Source organism: Panthera onca, chromosome F2 (genome assembly GCF_046562875.1).
Source record: "Panthera onca isolate mPanOnc1 chromosome F2, mPanOnc1 haplotype 2, whole genome shotgun sequence".
In the NCBI taxonomy this organism is placed as follows: domain Eukaryota; kingdom Metazoa; phylum Chordata; class Mammalia; order Carnivora; family Felidae; genus Panthera; species Panthera onca.
Window position 1 is genome coordinate 74,594,265 of NC_138356.1, and position 27,331 is coordinate 74,621,595.

At 52.8% G+C, this 27,331-nt stretch overlaps 2 protein-coding genes across 9 annotated transcripts in view; one reads left to right on the forward strand and one right to left on the reverse strand.

Annotated features, from left to right (window-relative positions):
- Positions 1 to 27,331, forward strand: part of TG (thyroglobulin) — a 254,995-nt gene that overhangs the window by 173,249 nt on the left and 54,415 nt on the right. The gene's annotated exons all lie outside the window — the stretch shown is intronic.
- The window catches only part of SLA (Src like adaptor), an 88,786-nt gene that overhangs the window by 15,250 nt on the left and 46,205 nt on the right, over positions 1 to 27,331 (reverse strand). Inside the window, exons 1-5 of one of the 8 annotated variants that reach the window (XM_078441641.2) lie at positions 21,394 to 21,819; positions 19,370 to 19,630; positions 12,411 to 12,648; positions 10,722 to 10,911; positions 6,768 to 6,865 (exon numbers count right to left, since the gene is read on the reverse strand). In XM_078441641.2, coding sequence (XP_078297767.1) covers positions 6,768 to 6,828 — 61 coding nt within the window. In that variant the 5' untranslated portion in view covers positions 6,829 to 6,865; positions 10,722 to 10,911; positions 12,411 to 12,648; positions 19,370 to 19,630; positions 21,394 to 21,819. Of the gene's footprint in view, positions 1 to 6,767; positions 7,182 to 10,721; positions 10,912 to 12,410; positions 12,649 to 19,369; positions 19,631 to 19,796; positions 20,079 to 21,393; positions 21,821 to 27,331 lie in introns of those variants that run through there. The other 7 variants (XM_078441642.2, XM_078441643.2, XM_078441637.2 and 4 more) reach the window with 7 other exon arrangements.

The following is a 27,331-nucleotide window of genomic DNA, read 5'->3' on the forward strand; positions in this document are numbered from 1 at the left end:
TCTGGAAAAAGAGGCATTGGAAAATGTCTTCAGGATGGAAATCTAGGCTGATGGCCCCGAACATGAAGGGGGGCCACTTAACGTGTGTCTCCACTGCCTCTAGGAGCAGTGTGATGAGCCGTCCCCTTCTTCTCAATTTGCCAGGACGCCCCGTCCTCAGAGGCTGTGACCAGGCTGCGCCCTCTGCCAGGAAAGCGCCTGGTCTCCGCTTTGTCATCCCTCCCACCCCCAGGAGGTTTGCCTGGTGCTCCTGCTGTGACCCCCACCCCCCACCCAGGACCCTAGGCTCTTCCTTTGAGGCCCAAGTTGTGTTCTGGGGTTTGCATGACTCTGGGGGACAGAGTGTGAACTCCAGGAGGAGCCTTCTGGCAACCCCGCCCCCCCCCCCCCCCCCCAGCACCCACTGCCCCGGTCTCGGATGCTCAGGGTGGGTTTGAGGGATGAAGGTGAGGAGACGCCCCTGTGCTACTAGGCTCCTAAAAGCTGCCGTTGTGCTGCGTAAAGTGGTCCAAGAGAAGGAAACCTGTTTTGTGGCAGCTGCATGGTGGGTGGGCGGTCATCACAGAACCAGCCCCTTGTGCAAAACAAGTGTTGGAAGGAAAGGCCCAGCATTTGTTCTCCGTGATAATCACAGAACCTTGACGTAGACCACACGTCTCCACGGGGGCTGGGCCTTTGATGTCTGGCTTCTCGACTAAGACCGTGAAACAGAACAACCGTCTTTCCTTACTTTAAAATCAGAAACAGAAACACAATCCCATTGTAACAACATTGGGTCAATAGTGGAAAGAGGCTTCAGGGGCTGGAGAGTTTCAATTGCACAACAACAGCGTTGAGTTTCCTGTGGAATTTCCAAAACGATGATGTTTTTATAGCTGTAACACTTAAACGTGGCTGAGAAAACCTTGCTCTGGGCCTTTGCTTAAAGGTAATGGCCTTGCTGTGGGCCTTTGCAAGGGATTTTAGGTCCGTCCCTGTCAGCTGTCTCACCAGCACCGGGAAAACCACACAAGTTCAGTCTGTACTTCCGTGGGAAGGGCAGGCGTTCTTTGTAAAGTTTATTTATTTATTTTGAGAGAGAGAGAGAGAGAGAGAGAGAGAGAGAGAACGGGCAAGCAGGGGAGGAACAGAGAGAGAGGGAGAGAATCCCAAGCAGGCTCCATGCTGTCAGCGCGGAGCCTGGCATGGGGCTCGATCTCGCGAACTGTGAGATTGTGACCCGAGCCAAGATCAAGAGTCGGACGCTTAACCGTCTGAGCCACCCAGGTGCCCCAGGAAGGCAGTCATTCTAAACAAGGTCCGGTGCCAGGACCCCATGGACGTCTGCTCTGAGCTTGGGAAAGTAAGAAAGTCAAATTTGCTCAGAAAGCTCAAACATACTGTCAGGTCCTCCTGGAGCCCCAGGTTTGAAGGAGAGCTGAGCACTGGAATTAAGTCAGATAAGTGATTGATACCAAAGAGAGGCGTGGATAGGATTTTTAAGATAAGGAAACAGAGTGAAAAATATGTGATGTGCATAAAGGAGAAACCCAGAGAGACTTTCAGAAGAGAGAACGGGCTTTGGAATCAGTCAGACCTGCCTTAACTTCCACCCCCACCACGTAATTGTTCTGCGATTTGGGGGAAAGATTTATTTTTAACCAATCTGAGCTTGACTTCTTCATGTATAAAAATGGGAAATATCGAAATCTACCCCGTGTGATTGGGTTTGGATTCACGACGCTCCTGTCCCAACGAGAAGCTGCTGATACCGTGTTTATGGGGTGGGATTATCATTACATAATCCAAGACCAATTTCGGCCAATAGTGCCCTAAAGTTTGAAAAGCCTCTAAGATGTGTAAATTTGAAAATATTCTATTCTTCCAAAAACAAACTCCATGTGGTGAGAACAGAAGATGAAATGCGGAAGACCAAATATTTACTGATACCGATATTGAGTCAGACTGAAGAAATTATACCGAAGTGTAAAATGGGAAGTGAATCCAAAAAAGGAGAGAGAACCAGGCGAACTTACTAGCCGCTTGGCCAAAGGAGAAGAGGCTTTTTTTTTTTTTTGCATTATTATTCCTTGTCAAATCATTACCATTTCTTTTTAAATGCTAAAAACCTTTCCGAAGATTCCATTTATAGTTCTAGCAAAACCAGCCTTTCATTACTTCCAATGCTCCACACAACCCTAGGGAAAATGAAGAAACAAATGCCAGGGGAGTTTTAGTAACGTGTGCAGGGGAGGGCATGAGGGTTGTCAGGCTCCTGGTCATGTCCCTAAGCCACATAGCCCTCCTCGGCGTGTAATTACCAGGCTGTCCCCAGTTAACGCTTGCTCCTTGACAGGTTGGGACAAAGGCTGGCTCTAAATGAGGCTTCCAAGTTGGCACCAGCCGCGGAGTGCAGTTGGTTGGCAAAGAGCTAAACAGCCCAGTGCTTTCAGATTCTGGTTTTGTATGTGCCTTGAATCATGCCCAAATCCATGGCCTCTGGGGAGTCAAAGCAGGCCTTACTTTTAGCATCTTTTCCGGGACACGCACACACACACACACACACAATGAACCAATCAGACAGGGCTGGGCACATTGGTCCCATAGAAGGTCTACCAAGTTCTGTTGATTACCACGAACCCCAGGGTGTACCTGTGGGTCCCGTATTATGGGCTGAAAATGAGACACAGCCGCCCACCTGTTCTTTCCTGTCCAAAGCCTTGGCTTCCCCATCTATGAGAGGGGGCGGATGGGGACTGATTAGATCCCGAGGCTCCCAGATGGCACAGCGAGGCGAAGGCACTCGCTTGGGAACTCACAATAGCGAGCTGAGTGCCCGGTCTCAAAACCCAGTAACCTAGCAGCAGAGGGTACAGACCCTGCTCTTGGCCACCTGTTCTTCTGTTTATGCTCCTGAACACCACCTGCACCACAATTAACAGCGTTTTCGTGTCCATTTGCTTTAAAAAATCTTTGGTCCCATTTTACGCAACGTGAAATCATGGTTTGACGGACCAGGTATATTTTGTGTGGTATCCATGACATGTACAGAAGCTGTATATTCAGTGTAAACGTTGGACCTAGAACCATCTTATGGGCCAGAAGTGGGATGCGTAAGACCCTGGTTGATCTAGTCGAAGACCTGATGCAGGTTCCCTTACGGGGCACTGGACTGCCTGTGAATTCATCTGGTGGCCGTCCTCCCTCAGCCTAGAGAGCGCCCATCGCCTCCCAGAACACGTGAGCTTCTTGGAATTCCGTTGTCCGTAGGCATATGATGTGGGGGCGAAGGGACGGACTCTAGATTCAGACCCCCTGTTTCAGATCCCAGCTGTGTGGCCTCCCGACAAGTAATTGAACCTTCCCGTGCCTCGGTTTCCCCAGCTGCAAAGTGGAGGTGATAATAGCGATCACTTCCTGCAGCTGTTGTGGGGAGGAAGCGTGGACGTGTGTCAAACAATCGGAATCGTGTCTGGCGTGTCACAGGCACTGAGTCACTCCAGTTGTCCCCCATTTAGAAGTGAGACCAGAGAGACACTAAGGGGACAGACTGACTCCTCTCATCTCTCATTGTGTGTTAAGAGTCGGGGGCAGGACTAAACGCTGGGTCCCATGATGCAAGCTTTCAGCCTAAGCCGGGGGTGGGGGGAGGAGTGGGGGGCGGCTTGTAAGAAGTTCCTCGGGTGGTTCCTTCCCGCTATCGTCGAATTCTGACGAGCACATCAGGGGCGGGGCCCAGCGATCTGCACTTCGGACAACTTTGCAGGGGATCTGATGCAGGTGGTCTGAGAATCATTCACTGAGAAGTGCCAGGCTGGGTCTGAGACTTCCCTGCCCCCTGCCTCTTCCTCCCCAGGGCCCCTCCCGTCAGCTCTTTCCATGGGGCAGCACCCATGATGCTATGTAAATGCACTGCTTAGCGCGATTTCTATCCTTGCCTGGAAAAGGGGTCTGAATGGTGTCTGGGTTTACATTACTACCTCTTGCTTCAGGTCAGGGTGATACAAGGTGAGGAGGGGAAAGAATAAAAAGGTAGGGTGTGGGAAAAAGTCTAAAAATTCTCTTTAAGGTAGAGATACGCTACTTCCCCGCTACCTGGGAGTCCCCTAGGCCCTTCTCAATTCTGTGCTGCCTGTGTCTGGCACAGACAGAGCAAGAGTCTGAACTGTGGAGAGAATCGTAGAGAAAGTGAGTTCTTTGGGATGATTCAGAAATAAGTCCTGGAACCCCCAGTTCAACCACTTTAAAACCTTTGGGGGGGGGCGTGCCCATTTAGACATAGCCTAGTGCAATCAGATAACCCCAAGTGGGGTTAAAAAGAGTGACTCCCCCCACATTTAGCGGGTAGCTACCTTGTGCTATGATTGCTGTGAGGAGGGAAGGTTCTGACCTCCACTTGAGAGCTCAGCCCTGCCTTCTGGGAGGCTAAGTGCCTTACCCAAGGTCATACGGCTTCCGGGGGCAGTGCCAGAAGCTCAGCAAGGTCGTTTGTCTCTGAGACCTGCCCCGTTTCCATGGGTTTTGTGATATTAGTCTCTGGGAACTAGAGTAACCGGGAATGTTCTGGAAGGCTTAGGAGAAGACGGATGGGCAAAGCCACATTGCAAGGCATCCACAGTCCTGGCTTGGGGACGAAAGAGCTCTTGAAAGCTCACAAAACTCATCTGCCTCGCAGTTCACAGACAGGCCTCCTGCTGATCCGTGTAGGGCCTGGGGCTTTGGGTGTTTTTAATTCTCCTCCCCTCGGGCTAACGACAGGGGAAGCTCCGCTTGTGTGTTGGCCTAACGCCATCGGCTCCCCGCACTACTTCCTGGGCATTTGAGCCTCACTAAATGAGTAAGCACGAGTGTTAGCTGAGTAGATGCCCTGTGCCATGAAAACCCCAACTCTTTGCATCATTTGACTAGAAACTAATAAATAACAGCATGAACTACAACCACTTTCTTCTCCCTTCTTCAAGTGGATGTCAGAAAAAAAAAAAAAAAAAAAAAAAGAGGAAATCAAGTTAGGACCGAGCACAAGGGAAACTTTTCAGGGGTGGGGGATGAAAAGCCAGCCGCTAACCCTTGATGTGGGAGGCCTGGATCACGAACGGGGTCCCACCTGGGGAATTCTCTTAACCAGGGGGCGGAGGGCCGGGGAGACCCCTCCACCTCCTTTTGCGAGGTGCCCTCCCACCCACACAGTGGAAAAGAGAGAAACTTATTTCGTGAGAATTTGCATTTAAAAAATAAGGGCAAATGAGCAAGCCCTCGGAGGCCCGTGTTTTCACGGGGTTTGCTCAAGCATGCCACCCCCCCTGCCCCAGTGTGAGAGGTTAGCGTGACAAAATGGCTTCGGTGGGTGGGTGCATGGCCCCTGGGCCGGCCTGGGCCCTGGGAATTATAGTGTCCGCTTTCCACAAGGAGCCGTGGCCGGAGGGGAGGCTGTGACTTGAGGCGGTTTGGAGAAGGTGGGAGAAGGGCCCAAGCTGTCCCCTGGTGGCAGCTGACTCAGCCGCTTTGTGTAACGGCAGCCAGTTCAGAGCTGTGCACAGGAGATAAAGGGGCCCAGGGTGCACACCAGCTGCCCCGCCCCATCACGTGGAAATCTCCTTTGTCCAGAAGAACATTCTTTCTTAGGTTTAAGGAAGGGGGGTGACCGGGCTGGAACAGACAACCACCAGTGCTGCCCGGCATCTGACTGCAGGGGAGGGCCGGGCAGCAGGGTCTCTGGACGCTCACTCGGGAGCATCTGAGGGATCATGAGACCATGTATAACTGGGGTGTCTCCATTTTGGAAGACGTGAAAAGACATCCCCTGTCTGAAGGGGCCACAGAAGTTGTGGAAGGAGAGACAGGGCACCCGGCGCCGTCTGCTCCCGGCAGGCAGGACGGTGGACGTCTGTGCGTGTGATCTTTGCTCGGTGCAGGGTTGTGGGGGACCCGGGGGACCCGGGGCGTTAGCAGAGGGAGACTAAGCCTGAGCGCTGTGCTGTAAGATAGGAGATGGAAATGTCCCAAGGGGACTCACCCTGGGGACACCGATGGATCCCCTGACCTCCTCATCACCCCCTTCCCAAGCCCCTAGAGGACCCACACAGTGCACCACCGCTGCCCCACCCAGAGCCCCGTGGGTTTCACTCCCAGCCTTTGCCTTGTGCTTGCCTTGTAGCTCTCTGACCAATCTCCGAAGGGCTCTGTCGCTTGAAGAGTCCGCCTCGACCTGGCAGCTCCATGGGAACCTGCCTTCTGACATCCCTGTCTGAGCTGTGACATTGTGCCCTCCCCCTAGAACGGGTGGCCCCCTGATCCTACCGGGGGGACACAGGATTCCTTCCTTTCCAGGGAGATTTCCTCGAGCTGTATCTAGCTTCATCGAGTTGCTCTGCAAAAGCATTTGCAGAGCTCTGATAATACTAACCCCATGATCATATCCTATCACGGGCTGGCAGGGTGTGGTAGGCAAGAGCCCACGTTCCAGAATCAGACCGGCCTGGGTTGGAAATCTGAATCTCTGATTAGCTACTTGCATGCCCTCACGAGCCTCAGTTTCCCCACTTGTCAAATAAAGGCGGAACCAGCTGCTCTCGAAGGTCCGTCACCCCGGGCGCCACCGCTCGATCTTTTTCAACACGTAGTTTTGAAATGTCAGCTACAAGCCAAGCAAGAGAGGCAGGTGCATCGAGCGCCCAGGCGCCCGGTGCCCTGTTTCAACAACCATCAGCACCCCTGTGGCTCCGTCTTGGCCCCGGCTGTCAAGCGACAGAGTGAAGCATCACACCCGAGACCCAAGAAGCCAGACTTACCATCTGGGCTGGGCACGGGCCTCTCGGGGGGTGCCGGGGCGGATCTCATACTGTTTCCCATCGCTCTGTCTCTCCGGGCTGTCGAAGATGCGGGACGCCTGCAGCACGGGGGACACACACAGCAAGTCAGCCACGCGCCGACCCCTCTGGGTGAAGAATGACCCAGTTTAGAGTACATCGTGCATCATTTTTCGGCAGCTCGCTTCTCGAGGGGCGGGTGCGTTCACGCGAAGATGAGATTCGTGAATGTTGGTTACATTTGCTCAGCCCTGCTTCTTTTATCAAGGGAATGACAGAGAAAACCACAGAGAGGGAAGTTGCCAGCAAATGCTGTTAGTGGCAGAAGTTTCCATTCCTCCGCACCCTGGCTGTCGGAAAGCAGCCAGTGGTGTCTGTGCAGAGCGAGGGACCTTTCAGATGGGCCTCGGCTTCCCCCACTCCTGACCCCGCCCCCAACTCTCCCCTCCCCCCATGCACCCGGAGCTCGGGGCGCCCAAAACTCGGGAGGCACCGGCCTTACAATCAAAAGACGGTGAGGAGAGGGTGCTTTCTGCCTCAGTTTTCTCCCACGTGAAGTTTCTCAACATGCTGTAACCAGTGAAGAAGGGAAAGTCGGTAACGATGCTGTGCGATCGCGGCGGGCTTCGTGCACACATCGCTACAGGAGACACGTACATGTGCCGTGACGTCTGATTATCGTAAAGTCCCCGCACCCGTAACCCCCTTTGTGCAGTGAAGGCAACTGAGTGCCTGAGAGGGTAAGGATCTTGTCTCAGGTCACGTAGCACGCGACCCACATTCTGGGTCTGCACGTGCAAGCTTGGTGACCTTGGGCCTTGACCCTTTCCTGCCTGTTTCGGGGACTAATGATACAACGACATTCGGTTGTGGCTGCAAAGTTAGCAGATAAAGCACAAGGAGCACTTAGAACGTGGCTTAGCATGAAACCCATGTTTGTTATTGCCATCTGCGGGGTACTTTCTGGGTGTCCGTCATGGTAAACCTTCAAATTCTGGGCCCTCGTACAAGCATTTTAGAAGGGAGCTGAGGTGATTACAGAAAACGTGTTTTCCCGGGCTCTTTGAAGCACAGAGAACAAGGCCCCACCCATGCACAGGAACCATTCTTGTCTCTTGGGGATAAACAGGAGAATTGATGGGGGCAGGTTGCCCCAGCTGGTACCCAGCCCAGCTGGAAACTTAGACTCCACCCCTTTCTTCTTCTGCAGTTTGGGGTCGAGGCCTGAGTAGCGTGAAAGGGTCCAGATGTCAGCCAACCCAACCCCCCACCCTGGCCTGAAATCCTTCCTCGATGCACTGCAAGTTCAGATTCTAGAAAGATCTACGTTTGCAGCAAGGCTTTCCAGAGATTGAGGGAGGTCCGCATCACTCCCTAATTTAGAGAGGCGGAGGTGGTGAGGTGGGGCAGTGTATTAGGAAATGAGGAAAGCCAAAATTAGTTTTGTTTGGAAGTTAGTGTATTTTAAATATTTACATGAACAGTCCATCGGTCATAACTCAAATAGTTCAGAGTACAATTGTGCTCTTTCTGAGATCATTACAAGCTGGCAAGAGCTATGAGCTCATAACGCACCACGGAAAGTGTGGCGGGAAGGGGTCACACATTCAAATGTACGAAGCCCATCTTCGGATCCTCTTTTAGGGGTGAGGCCCCTCCGGGCGTGAGTCACTCGTGTCCTCTATTTTGCCACCCCCACACAGCCAAAAGGACGCCTTGGACCCTGGCAGGGCCCTTCCCGCAAGCCAGGCAGGTGTGGACAGCATCCCCTGGCTCCAGGAGGCAGGGACCAGTTGCCTAAGTCCCCAGCTCCTAAAGCCTAGTGAAGGCACTCAAGAAAACGTGCTCCTCAAAAGTGCTCGAAAAACCACGGCAGCGGAGCGGCTGGGAGCCTCGTTCCCCGCAGCTCGGTGCTGGCCCTGAGTCAGCACCCCGAGAAAGGCAGGCCCCTGGGATCCCACCCACCTGGCGGGGAACTCGGGCTGCCTCTGAGGCCCCGCCTTAGACATGTCCAGGGAAGGAGCGAAGCAAGCAGCCTGCGGCTCGGAGGAGAGGCCTGTCCCGCACGAAACCCCGCTCCCGTGTGCCGTGCAAAGACGTCCCACGGAGCCCCCGCCACCTCTGTCCTGCTCCGAGCGCTGTCCTGGAGCCCATCAGCCACCTCAGGCCCCCAGCTTCCCTGGCTGTCATGGCCGAGGCCTGGAGAAGGCTCTCAGGACGGGCTGGGGAGAGGTCGACTCTGACCCGTGTAGGCTAGCCTCGCCCCTGTCTCTCCCATGTGTCCCCACGTCGCAGTGCATGCTGTCACCAGACCCCCTAGCAGTGGCGTTCTGTTCCCCACAGCTGGACACTTGGCATCCAGCACTAGTTAAACGCCAGGGGTCGTACCTTTCCCCTTCCCCCACCCCACTTGGGGTGCCATTTCCCGCCCACTGGACATCCCAGCGCCCTCCCCCCTGCCCCACCTTCTCCCTTGGAGCCCCTTTCTGGCGGCAGCCCCCGGCCCCCATGTCCCCCTGTCTCCTTCCTTCACACCACAATTCCAGAACGGTCGTGGGGAAAAGACCTTGTCATCTAGCAAAGTGAACTCTGACTTCACTCCCTCCCGACAACTTTGTAATTCTCAAGCATTCGTTGGCAATTTGGGGCAGGGGGGAGGGGGTTCTTGGGATCCAGGACAGGAAAAAGAAAGACTTGAAACTCGCATTTCTCAGGTGGGAAAACTGAGGTCCGTCCAAGAAAAGAAACATACCCAGGGTGGTGACACGAGAAAGGTCGGGTAGGTCCCAGAGGTCTGACACACTCCCTCCGCCCTGCTCCTCCAGCTCTGGTCTCTTCCGTCTTTGCAGGTGCACGTGTGCACCAGCCCACTATATCCCGCGCCGTTCAGAAAACCCCAGAAGGTCTCAACAGCCCTTAGTGGTCTTCTTGTGGGCTTCCTGTAGTCTCCAGGAAGGAGTTAACTTATCTGAGAGAGGCTTTTATTTGAGCAGAGTAAAAATGCCCCCAGAGACCGAAAGCCAGAGTCTCCCTAATGAAATGGCTGAGCAATCTGATTTAATCTGTGACAGTTTTATGCAGGGGCTGGAGGTGGGAGAGAGGGTATGAGGCACATAATTGCTTCCAGGAACAACAAAGAAAGGGCAAAAGAGAAATGAGTTAATTAAAATTCGCTCTGAACGTTTGGTTTCTTTCTCCCTTTTCTCTGGGATGTCAGGGATCAGAGCTGGCATTTGCCTCTTACCTTCCCCCTAGTCTTTGGAGCAAAGCTGTTTTCTTTGTGAGAACTTGGGCCTCAGTTGACTCCTCTGGAAAGCGAGATGAGTGAAAAAGATGGTCTCCAAAGACAAACCACGTAGCCCCCCTTTTTAAAGTTTATTTTTTAAAATTTATTTGGAGAGAGAGAGAGAGTGTGTGTGTGGGGGGGGGGGGGGGCGGGGAGGGAAGAGGCCGAGAGAAAAGGAGGGAGAGAATCCCAAGCAGGCTCTGAGCTATCAGGGCAGAGCCCAAGGCGGAGCTCGGTCCCATGAACTTCGAGATCATGACCTGAGCCAAAATCAAGAGTCAGACACTTAACCCACTGAGCCACCCAGGCGCCCCACACTTAGCCCCTTTTAATTCTAGGAGTCAAGACTCCGTGACTTTTTAAGAACTATTAATAAAAGAACTGTCATCACTTCTCTTATCAAGCTCCATTACAGAATCCTCACCCTGTCTTTATATTCTTCAGGGTCAAGGGAAGGCTGTTCTGTGCTCTGCCTTCTGGTGGGCAGTTAGCAGACACACTGCATTTAATCTCCCAGCATCCCTGGGGCTGGGGGCCGTGGGGAGACTTCCTCTTCCACCCTCTCGGGGTGGAGGTCAGCTGGTGAGCTCACCTGTCCACACTCCGGGAGCTAGACGCATGCAGGGCCCGGATGCAGGACGCACACCTACCTCTCCTGACTTTGGCACCGACGGCCTTTCCCAGCGGCCGTGCCGCTGCCTTGCTGCACGGGGAGGAAGAAAGATCCCCAAGGACCTCTGGGCAGTGCGGACACACGGCACGGAGAGGTCACACGGCTGCAGGGAGTTGCCCTCGGTCGTGTGGGAGGCACTCGCCAGCTACCCTTCTCTGGCTAGGTTGCTGTTGGACCAGATCAGGGATCCTTTCATTGTGCGTTCTGCATTATCTTATAAATACAGCAGTCAGACTTCTCAGAACCTTCCATTCCCGGATGGCATCCCAGGACAGTTCTCTGTACTTTATCCACTTTGCGCTTCCATTGCCCGGGCCTCACTGTTGGAAAGGACCGTAGCCTGAACCCCTCCCCGCCCCGCCCCCCACCTTGGGCGCTGGGGGCAGAGAGTTGAGGAGCCCCAGCCAAAGGAAGTTGGGGCCAGACTCTGTTATAAAACCAGAAACAGCTGGAAAACCTTATCGACAAGGTTTAGTTAGTATAAAAATCTACTTAGGGATGCAGCCTGCCCTTTGACCTTGGAAAATCCCCCCACAAAGCGTGACAGCGTAAACCCACTCGCATGACCAGCTTCTAAGGCGTGGAAGCGTGATGCCACCGGTGGGGAACGTCACCATCCGCTGTACCCTGACCCCGACGACGGCAGAGGTAACCAGAGCCACCACCACCACCGTGGCAGATCAGATTTTGCTCCGCATTTTCTAGCCACCATGTCCCAGGTTGCTCCAGAGGTGAGATAAATTCACTTGTCCAAGGCTATACGACTCGTAAGAGGGAAGCCTGGGCTTCAAACCAGGTCCGCCAGATCCCAAAAGCTGTGCTCTCACCCTCCGTGAAACGCTGTCTTGCTTTCCTGCCCTCTGGTTCTCAGAAAAGTGATTTTTGAAAGCCATCAGAGTAAACTTCTGGGACCGTAAACTTCTGGGGGAAACTTTAATACAAGGGACAGGGAGGTCCAGAAGGGTCTCTGGGACGTCAGGAGGCAATGTTTGGGAGCCCGTGTCTGGGGATCGGGCAGGGGCGAATCATCCAGGAGAGAGAGGCAGTTAAGGTGTGCTCAGGTCTCAGTACCACCCTTAGGTGGCCTGTGTGGTCAAAAGAGCCAGAGTGAGTCATGTGGAGTGTTTTCCACCCTTTCACAGTATTATTTTAGAGAACTGTTAAATGCTGTAAAGGGAGGGGGGACCGAGAAACAAGAAAAACCAGCTGTGCTTATACTAGCCCGGTGTTGCAAAAAATTCACACACATTTGCAAATACGTGTACAAAAATATTAAAGGAGATGATTTCCAAGATGCTTCCAAGGGCTCTCTCTGGGTGGTGATTTTCTCAGGTAAATGTTATCGATTTCTTATTTACACCTTTCTAAAAACTCCAGGTGTTTCCCCTACGGACGTGGATTGCTTTTATAATCAGAAGCGGAGCTGGGAAACAATAAGGAATCTCTGAAAGGGTTTTCAAGGCAGGCAACCCTGAGTTCAGATTCCTGCTCCCAACCTACTGGCTGTGTGTCCTTTGCCAAGTTCCCGCACTTCTCTGAGCCTTGAGTTTTAAATCTATAACTTTGGGAGACAAATATATGCCCTGCAGGGTTGTTTTGAGGGTCAAATTACAGATCATATCTAAAGCAGAGATACGTTTGGTAAATCAAACAGCTAAAGACTTACCAAAGCTAGATCCCTTGGTGGTATTGGGTGGCCAGCTAACTCACTGCAAGCTCGAGCGGGTCTCTTCTCCTCCTTGGCCTCAGCGTTCTCAAATACCGTGGGGAAAGCGTTGGGACAGACAATGGCTCATGGCCCTGTTGCCTCAATTGTCCGTCCACTGTGTCCAACCGTCTGCCCAGTTGACTTGGGGCTTGCTTGGTGCTGCCTGTGGTCTGATGCTGTGCACCAGGAATGAGAGCTGGAACAGGGGCTTAGCATTGGTTGGTTTCCCTGCCAAGGATCTCGCAGGATTTCCGGGGGCACCCCCACCACATCCTGACCTCACTCGACAGGTGCATCTGTGCTGTGACCCACATTGTTCCCTGCTCTCCTCTCAGGGCAGGTGCAGCCACAGCCTGTCCTCCCTATCCCCCAACCCCACCTCGTTCTCCTTTCTTGCATGGCGGAGGAGGGTTGTGGTATGGCCTTGGCTCCTGGGACACTGGCCAGGACAGGCAGCCAGCTCAGAAAGGTGCTCGAGTGCTCCCTCTTCCTCCTCCTGCCTAACTCAAAACCAGAGCCTTTAAAAGGCCACTTGGAGGAGACCTCGGGATCCTCTCATCCAGGATACTCCAAGCCTGTTGGTTGAATCCCATTTTAAGAGTTTCCCCAGGGGCGCCTGGGTGGCTTAGTCGGTTGGGCATCTGATTCTTGATTTTGTCACAGGTCATGTTTTCAGTTTGTGGGATAGAGCCCCTTGTCACGCTCTATGCTGTCAGCGTGGATTGGAATTCTCTCTCTGCCCCTTCCCTGCTCTCTCTCTCTCTCTCTCTCTCTCTCTGTGTCTCAAAATAAATAAACTTAAAAAAAAAGAGCTTCCCCAGAAGCTTAATATGTAAAATAGATAAAAGCAAGCTGCTGGTTGGGGACTCAGGGTTCAGCACTCTTACCCCTCCACTCTCGATGGGACAACCGAATCTCAGGATATCGTAAAGCACCAATTGAAAAGTGGCAGTTCAGTGCCCTCATATCACAAAGAAAAGGCTCAGAGAGGGCAAGCAACTTGCTCAAAGTCACCTAGGAAGTTTGGACAGGGACCAGAACTCCCTGTCCAGCACTCTGTCCACCATTCTGCCTGACCCACGTGTCCCTGAGCCTGTGTTCTGGCTCCTTCTGGACTTGTGTGCCCAGAAAGGGATCTCGTGTATTCTCAGGCCAACAGAGAGCCTCAGCTCCACCCTAAGACTAGGATAACATTTTAGGATGTCATGGGAAGAAGCCAGATTTGGGGCCAGTTGGTGCTGAAGCAGATTTCCGCCTCACCCGTATTACGTCACTAAGCCTCTTTCCGTCGCTCGTTTTTATTTTAACAACGGACCTAACAGCCACATCTGCCTTGCTGGGTTTTCACAAGTAAGAATTCGAGAGAGGAGGTATCACGGGCGGCACACATCCTGGGGTCTGTGTGGCTCGCCTCTGCCAACAGTAAAATGCTTCACGGGCAAGGGAGTGTGGTCCGTGTGATGTGGGGTCCGGCATGGAGAGATAGGCAAAGAGTCAATCCCCACGTGGCTTTAGCATCGCATCGAATAAAAAGAAGAAAGTCTCCCCACCATTTGTTTCTTTTCTCCATCAGCTTTTTATACACAGAGGCCGCCAGTATACGGGACCGTTATGAATATATAAAACCCGTTAGCTGACATCATAAACACTGACATCATAAACACTGAAAAAAGTCTGTCGTAAAGATAATTATTTTGGTATCAGATGACGCAGGTACACAATTACGCAGAACGGAGAAACAGTAAATATGGATAGGCTTTTTCTTTTCCTTCCAAATACAGATACTTGGGAAATGCACGTTTCCATAGAAGGAGGGGGGGTGGCCGCAGACTCGCGTACAGATGCTAAAGGTCGCCTGGACACGGGGGCCCAGGGAGGTGAAGCTGGCGACCCTCTTACTACACCACATTGCACAGCAGGACTTCGTTTTGCTTTTTATTCACACACACCGATCAACAGGGTGGTTCATAAACTTATCGAACAAGCTGGAAATTGGTATTTTGCTAACGACATCGTTTGCATATGCTGAGCCACCTGCTCCAGGGCCCTCGTCCCTCGCTGTGGATCACTCGTCACAACACAGATGCGGGGGTCCTACCCTCGGGGGTTCTTAGACGTTTCCTCTAGTGGGGCGTGGGCACTGGTCTTTCTCCAGAAACCCCAGGATATTTGCATGTGCTTCTAGGGATGAGAAACACTGAGCTACTCTTTTTTTTGTTTTGTTTTTTTTAAAACCTCCTCAGGAATCCTGCATTGCCCTTTAAGTGGATTACAATTGTAACAGTTACTTGTGTGATTGTTCAACAATGACCCTAAGTGCTGTAAAGACAGTGGCCAGATCTGATTTTACCTGTGGCTGGAACACAGAAGCTACTCCATATAACAGAACAGAATAGGTGGAGAGTAGAGGGACAGTGTGCCCAGGAGAGAGAGAGAGAGAAAGAGAGAGAGAGAGAGAGAGAGAGAGAGAGAGAGAGAATTAGTGGTGTGGTAGTAAATGTTTAACAATCAGTGATGGGCAGAGGGAGGACGATTCTAATCTGTAAGGGTTGATCACCTCTGGGGTGTAAATATTCCCACCATGGCTGATTCCCGGCTTGCGAGGTGACCTCCCCAGACGCGGAGTTAGGAAGAGGTGCGCACAGTGGGCCCTCACAAGCCAGGATGCACTGGTTCCAGGCACCGGTGGAAGGAATCGACTTTCTCCCAACAATCACCCGGATCCGGAACAGCTACCCAAAGACATCTCCGTTGCTTTCAAAGAAGAGACACTGATCTCGATGATGACCACCCACTACATGGAGGGTCTGAATCCAGTGTTTGAAGTACAGTGACTCATCTGATACCCCAAAGAGCCCACCATACGTCGTACAGATGAGGAAACAGAGTCTCAGAGAGGTTGAGTAAGGTGCTCAGGGGCACACAGCTCATTCAGTGGCCGGGCCAGCTTTCAAACCCTGATTCTTTTTTTTTTTTTTTTCCCAATGTTTAGTTATTTTTGAGAGAGAGAGACAGAGTGTGAGCGGGGGAAGGGGCAGAGAGAGAGGGAGACACAGAATCCGAAGCAGGTTCCAGGCTCCGAGCTGTCAGCACAGAGCCCGACGCGGGGTTCGAACCCACGGACCACGAGATCATGACCTGAGCCGAAGTCGGATGCTTAACCGACTGAGCCACCCAGGCGCCCCAAACCCTGATTCTTTTTACTACCAACCCTGATTCCTTCCACCACCCTCGTCCCAGCACTATACACTTTTAAACCAGCTAACAAACACCCTAAGAGCTAGGATTGCCGGGAGACCAGAGAAGGCACACAGGTCTGGGAGTCGGCACGTCCCCTGCCTGTGTCCTTCAAGGCCCCTTGCTTCGACCATTGCGAAGCCACTGCTGCTCCTGGAAGAGCCGGCTGTCGGGCCCTTCCCTCACACCTCTGCCCCTCTGCTCTGAGCCCTGAGGTACTGAGGGGAACTTGGCGACTTTGCGTTAGACTCGTTTGGACGGGTGGGGTGACTCCAGCACGGGCAGAGGGAGCATTAACCCATTTCTCCTCCCTAGTTTTTCCTCATGTGTACTTCCCGTACGTTATGGCTTTGGAACCCACAACGGGCCCGCTAACCTCTCGGAGACGGGGGGTGAACCACTTTCCTTCTTCGGGTATCGGCTTGCTCCCCTGTAAATAGCAGGTAGACCAGAGGGAGGGTTCCGTGTTCCTCACAGATCCGTGCCGTCTCCCCATGGGCTGAGCGTATGGCAACCGGAGAAAATCCGGAGCCTCCCGTGTGCCGAGGAAGGGTTTTACACGTACCCACCGGACCCCCACGACCGGTCTACGTAGGACCCATCACCGTCACGCCGTGCTTCGTAGAACTAGGGAAACTGAAGCCTGAGCATTTCTAGAACCTGTCAGAGGTCCGTTTGTAAGGGGGGGAGGTAGGATTTGAATCCAGGCGTCTGGCTCCCGAGCAGGGCTCTTAGCTGTGTGCTCGGAGGCATGAGGGAATGGACGGAGGGTCGTATAAAGCTGAATGCATCCTTTTTTTGTGAGGAGGTCGGGAGGCACGTATGTAATAGGTATTCTGTAGGTGGACCCATAGGTGTGTTGATAGAGCCGACACCAAGAATTGGGTCCTGATGCTCTGGGTGCTTGGAGTTTGCATTCAGAGGGTGTTAAGTCCTAAGCGATTGTCCCCGAGACTCGGAGGCCTTGGCTGGGGGCGGGGGGAGGAGTGGGGACGCTGGGAGGTCCGTACATTGGGAACAGGCACGGCCACCGCCCAGGTAACGTGAGCATTCAACCGAACCACCGGTCTACCCGCACTCTTTGTCCTGGGCTCTGTTCCCTTCACGGCACACACACCATTCCCTATTTGTTTCTTTAAGTGTGTGTTAGGCACCCCGGCCTCAGGCTGTGAACTTGCTGAGAGCACGACCCACGTCTAGTATATTCCTCGATGAAAAAAACCTTTACCTACCAGGTGCCTGGCACATAGTAAGCGCTTGCTCCATTTGGGTGAGTGACCCAAAGTATTGTCTGTAAAGTGCCTGGCAAGGTACAGGTGGGAGGGGCTGTACTTTTCCCACTTTCTTCTAAGGCTCTCTGGGTCTCTCCGCCTCCCCCCCTGCCGCACCCCAAGCCCTCCAGCCACGGACCCTGCTGCCTGGAGGGCGCCAGGGAGGAAAAGTATGACTTTGCAAAGCTGTTTGACAAGTTTCTGTCTGTAGCTCAGTTACCGTAATGAAATAAGCCCCCTCCCTTGGCGGTTCTCAGATGGGAGGAAGTGGTTGGACCCAGTACTTCTTCGGACGCCTGGGGAGGTGAGAAGGGAGGAAGTCGGTCACATGGTGTGGCCTCGATGCATATTTATTAAGGGGAGGGAGGGCTGGACGGATGGCTAGAGGTACACCCAGGGCCCACCCCCAGCCCGCTGGTCTTGCCTGACTTGCCGGAAAGCCTTAATGAGAATTTTCAGCTCTTAGCCTCTCTCGGAGCCGGGGGAAATAAGTTCTTCCTGAATGTCAAATGAAAACTTAAAAAACCAGCAGCATCTATTAATGCAGGAAACTGATTAGGGTTCACCGCAGTGGATGCTTCCTAAGTCTTTAAAAAAGACACCCTCCCCTCGGAAATACACTGCCAGCTCTCAAAACTCAAGAGTGGTGAAGTTGGTGTTTTTTTTTTTTTTTTTCCTTTCTGTTTTAGAGAAATGATTTCAGTTTGCTGCAATTCTAAACCTACCCATGTCTGTTTCAGTTAATCACCTGTAGAAAGATGCAGAAATCAGCATTCAGAGAAATCAAGGAGCATCCTGCTCGGCTGCTCCTACTTAGTACTTAGCATCTTCTTTAGAGGGCCCATAATTTAGACTTCTTACAAACATGCAGGGCTTCTTTTTATGAGGTGGAAAGTAAGACTCAGAGAGGCACAGTGACTGGTTCGGAGTCACACAGCTCATGGGCGGCTGACCCGGAATGTTGACGCAGGTATGGCTGATTCAGTGAGCGGTCTTCCATGGAACCCTTTCCTGCCCTGAGGCTAGATCTGTTTAAAGCACAGAAGTCTAAATAGATTTCTAGTCTATTTTAAGTAGGTTTTTAATGTTGCTCTCGTTATACTTCCAGAACACCTTAAGCACGCTTGAATAGCATTCTCCTAACTAGAGAAAGTCATTTGCAAAGGATTTTGCCAGAACGTTGATGAGGGCTTAGCTGCCCAGGTTTGAAAGCGCCATAACCCGCCTTATAGGTTTGCAGCTCAGCGTCTCATAGCAAACCACAGAATGCCAATTTGCAGACTCTGGGATACATATCTCTTAAAGCAAAGAACACTGCCATAATACACAGTTTGGTCCTTCATACACCTGCTGTAGCTGAGACCCTCTTCTTCCCCACCTCAGCCCTTGGAGCCCTTACAGCCTCTTGCCAGCTGTGTGACTTATACGAATTACTCAACCTCTCTGAGCCTTGTCTCATTTGTCAAAAGCAAGTCATAATCATAATCTTGCGGGATTGTTCTGAGGACCGTAGGAAAATAGCTTTTCATGCAGTGCCCCTCCCCGGCCACTCAGTACGGTGGACGCTGTTCCTTCGCCCCCACACGCATGGTCCCGATGTACGATCTGAGGCCAAAGCCCAGGTCATCTGGCGTTAGGCTCTCTGGATGTGTTGGCGCCTAAAAGAATACGGAATGTGCCGCTTTCCTCAGGGAATTCTAGCGCTCCAAAATCTAATTCTAACATTCTGTGTTTTGAGATGTTATATACCTCACATAATTGTTTTTCCTTAATCTTCCCCCTGTCCCCATACACACGCCACCTACTCTGATTGTTATTGGTTATCATTGGCATCTTCCCAAAGATCCACACACCCAAGCCCTTAGAAGCACCTTGGTGAGCAGTCAGCCTACCTGGGCCCCATCATCTTTGCATGTCATGACTCCACGTCATTTGCATTTATTGAAAACCTACTCTGTGTCTCAAACTGGCCTGGGCACTTTGCATATGTTAGCTCATTTAACATGCCCGATACCTGTTGTATTGGGTACCATTATTCCCACTTTACAGCGGGGAAAACGAAGGCCTGGAGAGGTTCAAGGTCATACAGCTCGAAGACTGATGGCAAACATCAGTTGCCCTTAGTAAGAAGCCTGCTATGTGCCGGGCTGCTGGCCCTTCGCCAGAAAATGCCCTCCGGCAGGAGTGTCGCCGGCCCAAGATCCCCAGCCCCTCTTGCCGTCTGTAATTCTATATCACATGCCCACCAAACGGCTGCCAGGTGCCAGGCACTGTGTTAGGTGTCAGCCTCACTCTCCGTGTTCCCGCAGAGCACTCTTGTGTCTCCAGAAAGTCAGTGCCCCACCAGTTGTGCGTCTGAGGAGTCTGAGGTTTCTCCCCGCCCAGCCCCTGCCCTGTCCCCTAAGATACCTTCAGAAGCTGGGCATGGTCTCCCCTGGGAGCAGCTACGGAGCGACTGCCAGGAGCACCGTCACCGCCTCTCCATCAGCTGCCGCTGCTCCCGCAGAGCGAGCAGGTGGCCAGGCCTCCGCGGGTGTAGACAAGTCCAAGCTACCAAGAACAGTGGCTGCTAAAGCAGCCACACACTTCCTCTGCTAGAAATGAGGAAGGCGTGGGACTTGCAGAAGGTCAGGTTCCTGTTTTCAGTAACCTCTCTGAGTAGGCTTCTCTCTGTAAGGATAGGGAAGACAGTGGCATTATTATTATTATTATTATTATTATTATTATTATCATCATCATCATCAACATCACCATCACCATCATTACAAAGCACTTGGGAACATATGCAGCTTGATTCTAGGGCCTGGGCCGTGCTCAGGCTTTCCGAGGCTGGCACCTTTTTCTCTAATTAAAAGGCAGAGGAGGCTGAGAGGCTGTTCTCACACATCCCTGGAGCCCACTGGGTCCGAGGAGGCTGGGGCTCAGGCCTGCAGCTTCTCCTTTCCTGGTTTCCCAGCTTCCCAGTGATTGCTGCTTCTTTTCTGTCCCTGCAAATGGGCCCTGGGTCGGAGCTTCTGTTTAATTGGCAGACTTTTGAAATAGTAGCCACCAGTGCCTACTCCAGAAAGTAGCTACCCATCAGCCTTCGGGGCAAGACACGCAGCCCCTTTGCTGTGCCATGACCAGAAGCAGTGAGAAAGGCAATGCAATGTAGTTAGCTTCCCACCCCCCATCCGCCCCGCGCCGCCCACCCCCCCCCCCACCCCGCGCCCCCCTCCACCACGTTCTAGATTAAAATTGACTAAGAAAACATGGTGACCGAGCACAGTATGTGAGGCTTGGCTGGGTCCTGGATCGAGGGAAGAGACCTCGAAAGAACATTCTTGGGACGGAGGTGGCGGGGGAGGGAGGGTATTCACATAGACACTGCATTGTAGATAATATTGTGTCAGCGTTCATTTCCTTGGGTTTGATAGTGATGTGGTTATGTGAGAAAAACGTGCTCGTTCTCGGGAGATACTCCCTGCTGCTTTTGGAGGTCAAGTGTCATAATGTCTGCAACTTTCAAGTGGTTCGCTAAAAGAAAAAGAAAAAGAAAATACAAAAGCGGATAAATATAAAGAAAGAAGAAAACGAGAGAGGCCGAAAGCAAACGTGGAAAAATGTTAACGTTTGCTGGATCCAGGTGATGGGCATATGTGCCTATTTCAACTTTCTGATGGGTTAAAATTCAAATAATAATGATGATGATGATGATGATGATGATGATGATGATGATGATATATAGCTCCCTATTCATAGTATGTGAGTCTTAAGTGGGAAAACGCAGTCACATGGGGGCTAAGGACTTAGTGGCAGGACTTCCCTACTGGAGCTGGGAACACCAGATGACTGTATTGGGGCGACCCTCTGAGAGCCCCAGCCGACCCCCCCACCACGCTTCACAGAGACTCCAGAGCTGAGTGTCCAGTGACTTTCCCAGAATCACACGGCTGGTCCCCAAGCAGAGCCAGGGGCCAGTGTCCAGGGCTGGTGATGAGCCGCCCCAACCCAGCCCTCATTTAGAAACCTCGCACTGTGTAGTTGTCAGAGCTCTCCAGAACATCAGGGCCGTTTCTAAATGAAAAAGGAACTCCGCGCTAGATAGTTGCTTCCTTAGGCAACTTGTGAAAATACCCACTGTCCACAGGGAACCCCAGGAAGGCACAAAGGAAATGGTGAGAAAGATTGAGAACGGGAAGCACAGGCAGGCAGAAACATGCCAAAGTGGAGATTTCCCCCCCACCAGCTTCACACAGAGGAGAAGAGGCTTGGACCAATTGTCAGAAGGCATGAGCTTTGTGGCAACTTAAAAAAAAATTACCAAGCATGTGAAGGAGACACTGAGTGCATTCCCTCCTGCAGTCGTTTATTCAATAAAATTTTACCGGGCCTGTTCCAGGCTCTGGAATTCAGGCAGGTGCAAAACCCGACAGAACCCTCGCGGAGTTTACCTTCTCTGGGGGAGCCATGTGACAAAGACCCGAATACAGCAACCATCAGTGGTGGGGACTGCCGAGAAAATGGGGCGGCCAGTGTGACAGAGGGGCCGGGGCGCGTCACTTCCCACAGGTGGTCAGTGTCCGTGGTCCGCCATTAGCTGAGACCCACAGGAGGAGACAGAGCCAGCCCGGGGCAAGGCCGGCCGTGAGCGGCACGAGGAGCCACTGGCTTGGACAGACTCCGGAGGGTTCGGGGAAGCTCCAAGCCTGATGGCAGAGGCAGGCGACAGACAGACAGCGGACCACAGAGGGGTCTCCATGAAAGCACACAGACCATGGACGGGAGGAGCCCCTGCAGGAGGAGAGGCTCAGAATTTGGAGCCCCTGGGTTGTGGCCAGGGTCACAGTATCGGCTCTGCCTGTTCCCAGTGGGTAACTGGGTGACAGGGGCAGGGAGGGTGTGCCCCTCACTTCCCCCAGCTTTGGTGGTTTGTTATCTCCCTTTCCCTCCTGCGGTAACTGCCAGGAAACAAAGGCGGTTTGAGAACATGTCCCTAAAACTGCCACTGTGCTGCATGGAAGCCGAACTGTGGCTCACGCAGCAGGTGTGGAGGAGGGAGAGCCCGGGGCTGGCGTCAGCGAGAGCAGGGGTGAAACCAGGGCAGCCGTGCACCCATGTGTGATCTGGGCTAGCGACCCCGACTTGAGGCTCCTGTTTCCACCTTCCCAGAGGGTTCTCCGTCTCGGCACTACGGACATTCCGGCCAGACCTGTTCTTTGCCGGGTGTGTTAGCAGAGGGCAGGGGGCTTCCCTGGGTACTGTAGGATGTCGAGCAGCATCCTGGCCTCCACTTACCTGATGCTGGCAGCAATGACCCTGCCAAAACCTGCCAGGCATCGTCAGGCGGTGCCCTAGGGAACAGACACCACTGGATCACAGCTATCCCACGGAGGTACTGGGAGTGTTCAGGAAGTCAACCTGCGTGCCGTCCTCTCATGGATCACAAGCGCTGCCCAGCGGTCAGCGGTCGGTTCACATAGACCCAGTCCCGCGGCCGGCCACCCACGATCCCTGCCGCGCATGGCGGAACGGTGGAATGCCACAGGACCCCCTGTGGGGTGGCTTCTACCTGCCCTCCTTCTCCGCCATAATACAGGTGACCTGAGAGGCAGAGCAGGCGTGTGTCCCGGTCCGGGGTCCCCGGAGGCGCCCCGCAGAGGTGCGCGATGCGTGGGCCGCATCCGTACAGAGGGGCTGGTTTGGTAGAGGGAGCAGGCAGGGCAGGGGGTTACAAGACAGGCACCAATGTCGTGTGGCGGGTTCGGCAAGGCTGTCCCTTCAGGGAGCTCACCGCCAACACCCTCATCCCCGTTTCTCCCGGCCCAGCACCACACGGGGTGCGTACCGGATACTTGGGGAATTGCCAAGTGCAGCCAACTTCTTGCGTTGCAAGGTCCTTATGCGTAAAACCCGCAGTGGGACCACAGACAGGGAGGGGAGCCTCGGGCGCAGCGTGAGTGAGGCTCCACCCCTCCCTGCACTCAAGGAATTCAGGAGCTAGCAGAAGCAGACACACCGTCAAAACCCCGTGGGGGCAAAAGAAAGATGCCGACAGGGAGGGAGCCAGGAGAGGCCTGGACTCCTGGTTCCATGCGGGAACCTGGCAGCCAGGCGTGGCAGGACCAGATGGGATTCTACCCCAGCAGCCTGGTTTGGTGTTCAAGGTCACTGATGTTCCGAGTCAGCACAAGAAGCAGACATAAAAACACTGGGCAGGAGATGCCTCCACCCAGGACCTCAAGTATAAGTATAGGGTCAGCCCCAGCCAAGTGACAGTATGACAGGAGGCCACACGTTAGGGCTCAGAGAGACACTCAGGTCCATCTGTGTAGAAAGCACCTGACTCCTGGAGGGGTTTGCCAGTTAATTAGCTATTAGGCCGCAGGCCAATGGCCCCAGGCAGATTAGCAAGATGTCCTCATGGGTTGAGGATTGCTCAGTGAAGTGTGGGGCTGCAGTCACCGCCTCACTGAAATGCAACGTTCTACATGTTAACAACTAGCTTTACCCTCTTAACATTGTCCGGAGCCAGGTGTTAACGTTCCCCACTTGGGGAGGGCTGGCAGGCCCTTCAGATTGCAGAGGACCTCTAGGTTCTAGAAAGTTAAGCCGGCTGAGCAACGCGTGGCCGTGGCCAGAGCGCAATGGGAAAGCCCCACGGTTGACAGCTTCGTCCAGCATGATCAGTTTCCTGGTTCTACTCAAAACTGTGTTCCCTTCTTTCCCCATTAGTGTTGGAAAGGCTAGAAGATGAGAAAGGAGACCTCAGGAACTCATAAGCTCCCTCTCAGTGGAGACGGTCAAGTGTAGGCTGGCCCACTTCGTAGGGAAGTTACACGAGCATATTCCCAATGGAAGGCATTGTGCTGGACGCCATGAAACCGTAGAAGGGATTCTCGTATTTAAAAGGGTGAAACCAGATGAACTTCAAGATCCCATGCAAACTAGAAGTTCTCTGAGAACCAAGTTTATGCCCCTTCTGTAGCTGGATAAGCAACTCAGTCAGTCAGTCATTCAGCAAATATTTGTCGAGCACCTTCTGTGTGTTAGGCACTGCTCTAGGAGCTGAGTTAGAGATGTGAACAGTTGATGGCATAGAAATCACCCAAGGGAAAGGGGACAGTAAGGGGAACTCGCACCTTGGAAGAGAACTTTGAAATGAGCCCAGAATGACACCAACATGAAGATCAGGAGGAAGGACAGTTGGGGGAAGCACTGGGCAGAGAGTGTGTGCGACGTTCAAGGAGCAGGAAGAAGAGAAAGGGAATTAACATGGGGGGGTTGGTGGGAAAGAGACTCGGATCTTGTTTATGGCCCTTGTTTATTCTTCCTGAGTGGTCTGTATGTCCAGACTTTGCCAGAAGAGACCAAGGTTCCTAGGGTTTAATTTACTTGCCCTACAGCCCCCAGCTGATGAAGGACACCACCCAGGTCCAGCTCGACAGGCTATGGAGGTGAGCTCACTGTCACTATTCTGTTGGCCTTGCAGAGGGGCTTCCCGCCCCCCTCCCCCGGCCCCCGGCTTCCCTCACACTGTTCCAGCCCCGTGTCCTCCTCAAGCACCTGCTGAAGATTCCTGCTTCCCACAGGACCAACTTCATCCCTTTTCCTGGCACTCAGTGCTCCTCGCCGTTTGTTCTCTACCCTCCCTCCCACGGCAGCATCACCATTCAAGGCCTCCACGCCCCCTCCACTGTAAGAACCTGACGTTTCCCTCTACGCTTCAGACAGGCCTCCCGCCTCTTCACCATGTACTTCACCACTGCCCTTCCCCAACCTGTGTGGGACGCCCCCCCCCCCGCCCCTGCAAGACCCATCCCAGAGCTCACCTTGTTCATACATATTTCCAGACCCCCCCCCGGCCCCAACCAAAGGTAATTGCTCCCTCCTCAGAACACCCCTTGGAGTTGTACCTGCTCATGGGAATAGGGACACGTGAATATGGGAGTCACGAGCAAGAGAAGGGGGTTCAAGATATTTGAGAGCCGTATGCCCACGCACAGGTATTACTAATCCCACTGCCTTTCTAGGTCTCAGGGTCCACAGGAAAATGCGTACAGACTACCTAGCACGGCACGAGGCACACATACGAGTGTCTCCCTTTCCCTTAAAGTGGAGCCTATGCTTGGGAAGGCAGGTGCATGTGTAACACGTGACCTTGGCCTGCCCCCAAAGCGATGACCGATAATTACCTCTCATTAAATGAATAAATAAATAAATAAATACCTTCTGAACAAAAGCACCTAATTGTGAATATTGAGTCTTCACCTCCGGGGAAGACGGTAAGCCAACCATGGACATCATCTGGGAGAGATCAGACCCTATTGTTTCTCCAGAGATGGCAGTTGCTTTTATTTCTGGAACCATCTCCAAAGCTGGAGAAGTGGTCCATCTCGATGGGCTGAATTCTACAGATGGAGTGAGGCCTGTGTGGCCTCGGAGTCTGTGTGTTTCCCAGAGAGGCCTCTTGACTTGACAGCCTTCTTAGGAAAGAGAAAAGTGAAAGCTTTGTTCTCACCGTGCTTCTCTGCTGGGACGAGTTGCACAAACGTGTTGATTCACTAAAGTTGTTCTCTTTGGTCATTGCTCAACCTAGCCCTCCAGTCCCGCCTCGGGGGAGACGGCACCACTTCCCAGCTCTGTGGAGGGTTGATAAAGAGGCCAACGCATTGCTCAGAGCTCAGGAAGTTCAGCCTTTGCAGCTTGGCCTTCTTTACAAAGTTCCTCTAGGTGCACCGATGTGCAAACCCTTTTATTTCCTAGATCTAACTCGGTCACTCACTTATTTAGATGAGTAATATATTAAATGAATGTTAACCTCGGGTCAGCCATGAGGCTAAGCTCTAGGGGGACAAGGGTGACGGTGACATATGCCCTGCCATCTAGTAGCTCAGCGTGAGTCAAATAGGAGCTGGGAATAAACCACGATGCCAGGGCAGCGTGATGGCGATAACAGAGATGAGGGAACCCAGCGGGAATGGCTGGGGTTTGCAGGCAAGCCAAAGGCTGGACAGAGGGGTGACTTTCAGCTAAACCTTGAACATGAGAGTTATCCATCAAAACTAGACATTTGGTGGTACAGCCGGGATGTTCATTTTGTGCCTTCTCTCTCTCTCTCTCTTTTTTTTCACTATGAGATGACTTCAGTCACATCTTTTTTGGAGTTGGAAGCGACTTCCGTATCTTTCGCTCATCTGTCATACTGCCTCCTGTGACCTCCTTGCAGCTGGGACAGGCTGACAAATGGCTTCTCCTCAGATCAGCTCGGTCTCAGTCCTGTTTTGCCCCAGCCTTCCATAGCCCCCCCCCCCCGCCCCCCCCGCCATCATCCTTAAGGAGCATTGTGTGGACTCCTCATCTGGTCCTGCCCCAACTTGCCTTCCCAGCTACCTGCCTCTTTCTCTAGTCGCCTGGACAGGCTCTGCCGGGTTTTGCCTCTGAATTTACTCCTGTTGTTCCACTGACCTAGAATGGCTTTCCCCTCACTTTAGGATCTGCCAGAATCAGGGATGAGTCTCCTGTTGGGGCCCCAGCCAACGCTTTGATCCTTTTATCTTACTGAGTCAGAGGCTGGTCAAAGGGCCTGTGTTCCCTTCACTCCCTGCAAAAGGTGGGGCCAGGCCACGTCTCCCCTGCTCTTGTCCTCTGCTCAGAAGTGGGATTCTTTGATTATACAAATGGTCGGGGCCCCAGACTGGCTCATGCCATTCGGCATTGGTGGGGAAGAGGGATGACAACATCTTTGGTACTGTTTGCCTGTAGCTGAGCCTCGACCGGTAGCTATCCCAGAGGCAAGAAGTTTGCCGATCGTTATTGTTCCTAGGAGCAGAGCAGACACTGTGGGTCTATGGCGACGTCCCAGCTGGACTCGCTTGTCCTCAGCCCACTTAGAAAAGGGCCTCTTCCCGTTTTCTAGTATGATCATCTCCAAACTTTCAGTCGTGCACCCAGACAGTAAGAGTTTTGAGTAAGCACCCCCATATATGCCCATTTAGTCATGAATTATATAGGCAGATGACGCTGCTAATATACACGTTATAAACAGAAAAATATGTGCGAAGTGTAAGACTAGTTAAATAATATTTTCTGGAATTTTCTTTTGGTGCCCCAGCGGACTGGCTTGTGCACTTCCTTCGGGAGACCAGGACTCTAACAGAAACATAAAGGAGACAGGCATCGTTTCTGAGCAAAGAGAGATCTTAACAAGGAATTTTGAAAGGCCACATGTTATCTTTGCCCGTGCAAATATACAGTCCGGCTTCTGGGAGGGGCACCGAGGTCCTTGTGAGCTCTGCTCAAGAACAAAGGCCCGTGGGAGTCTTCCCATGAGAGGGAAGAGTCGGTCGTGCTGCTGCTGGGTGGAGTCAGGCCCCAGGAAGAGAAGTTTTT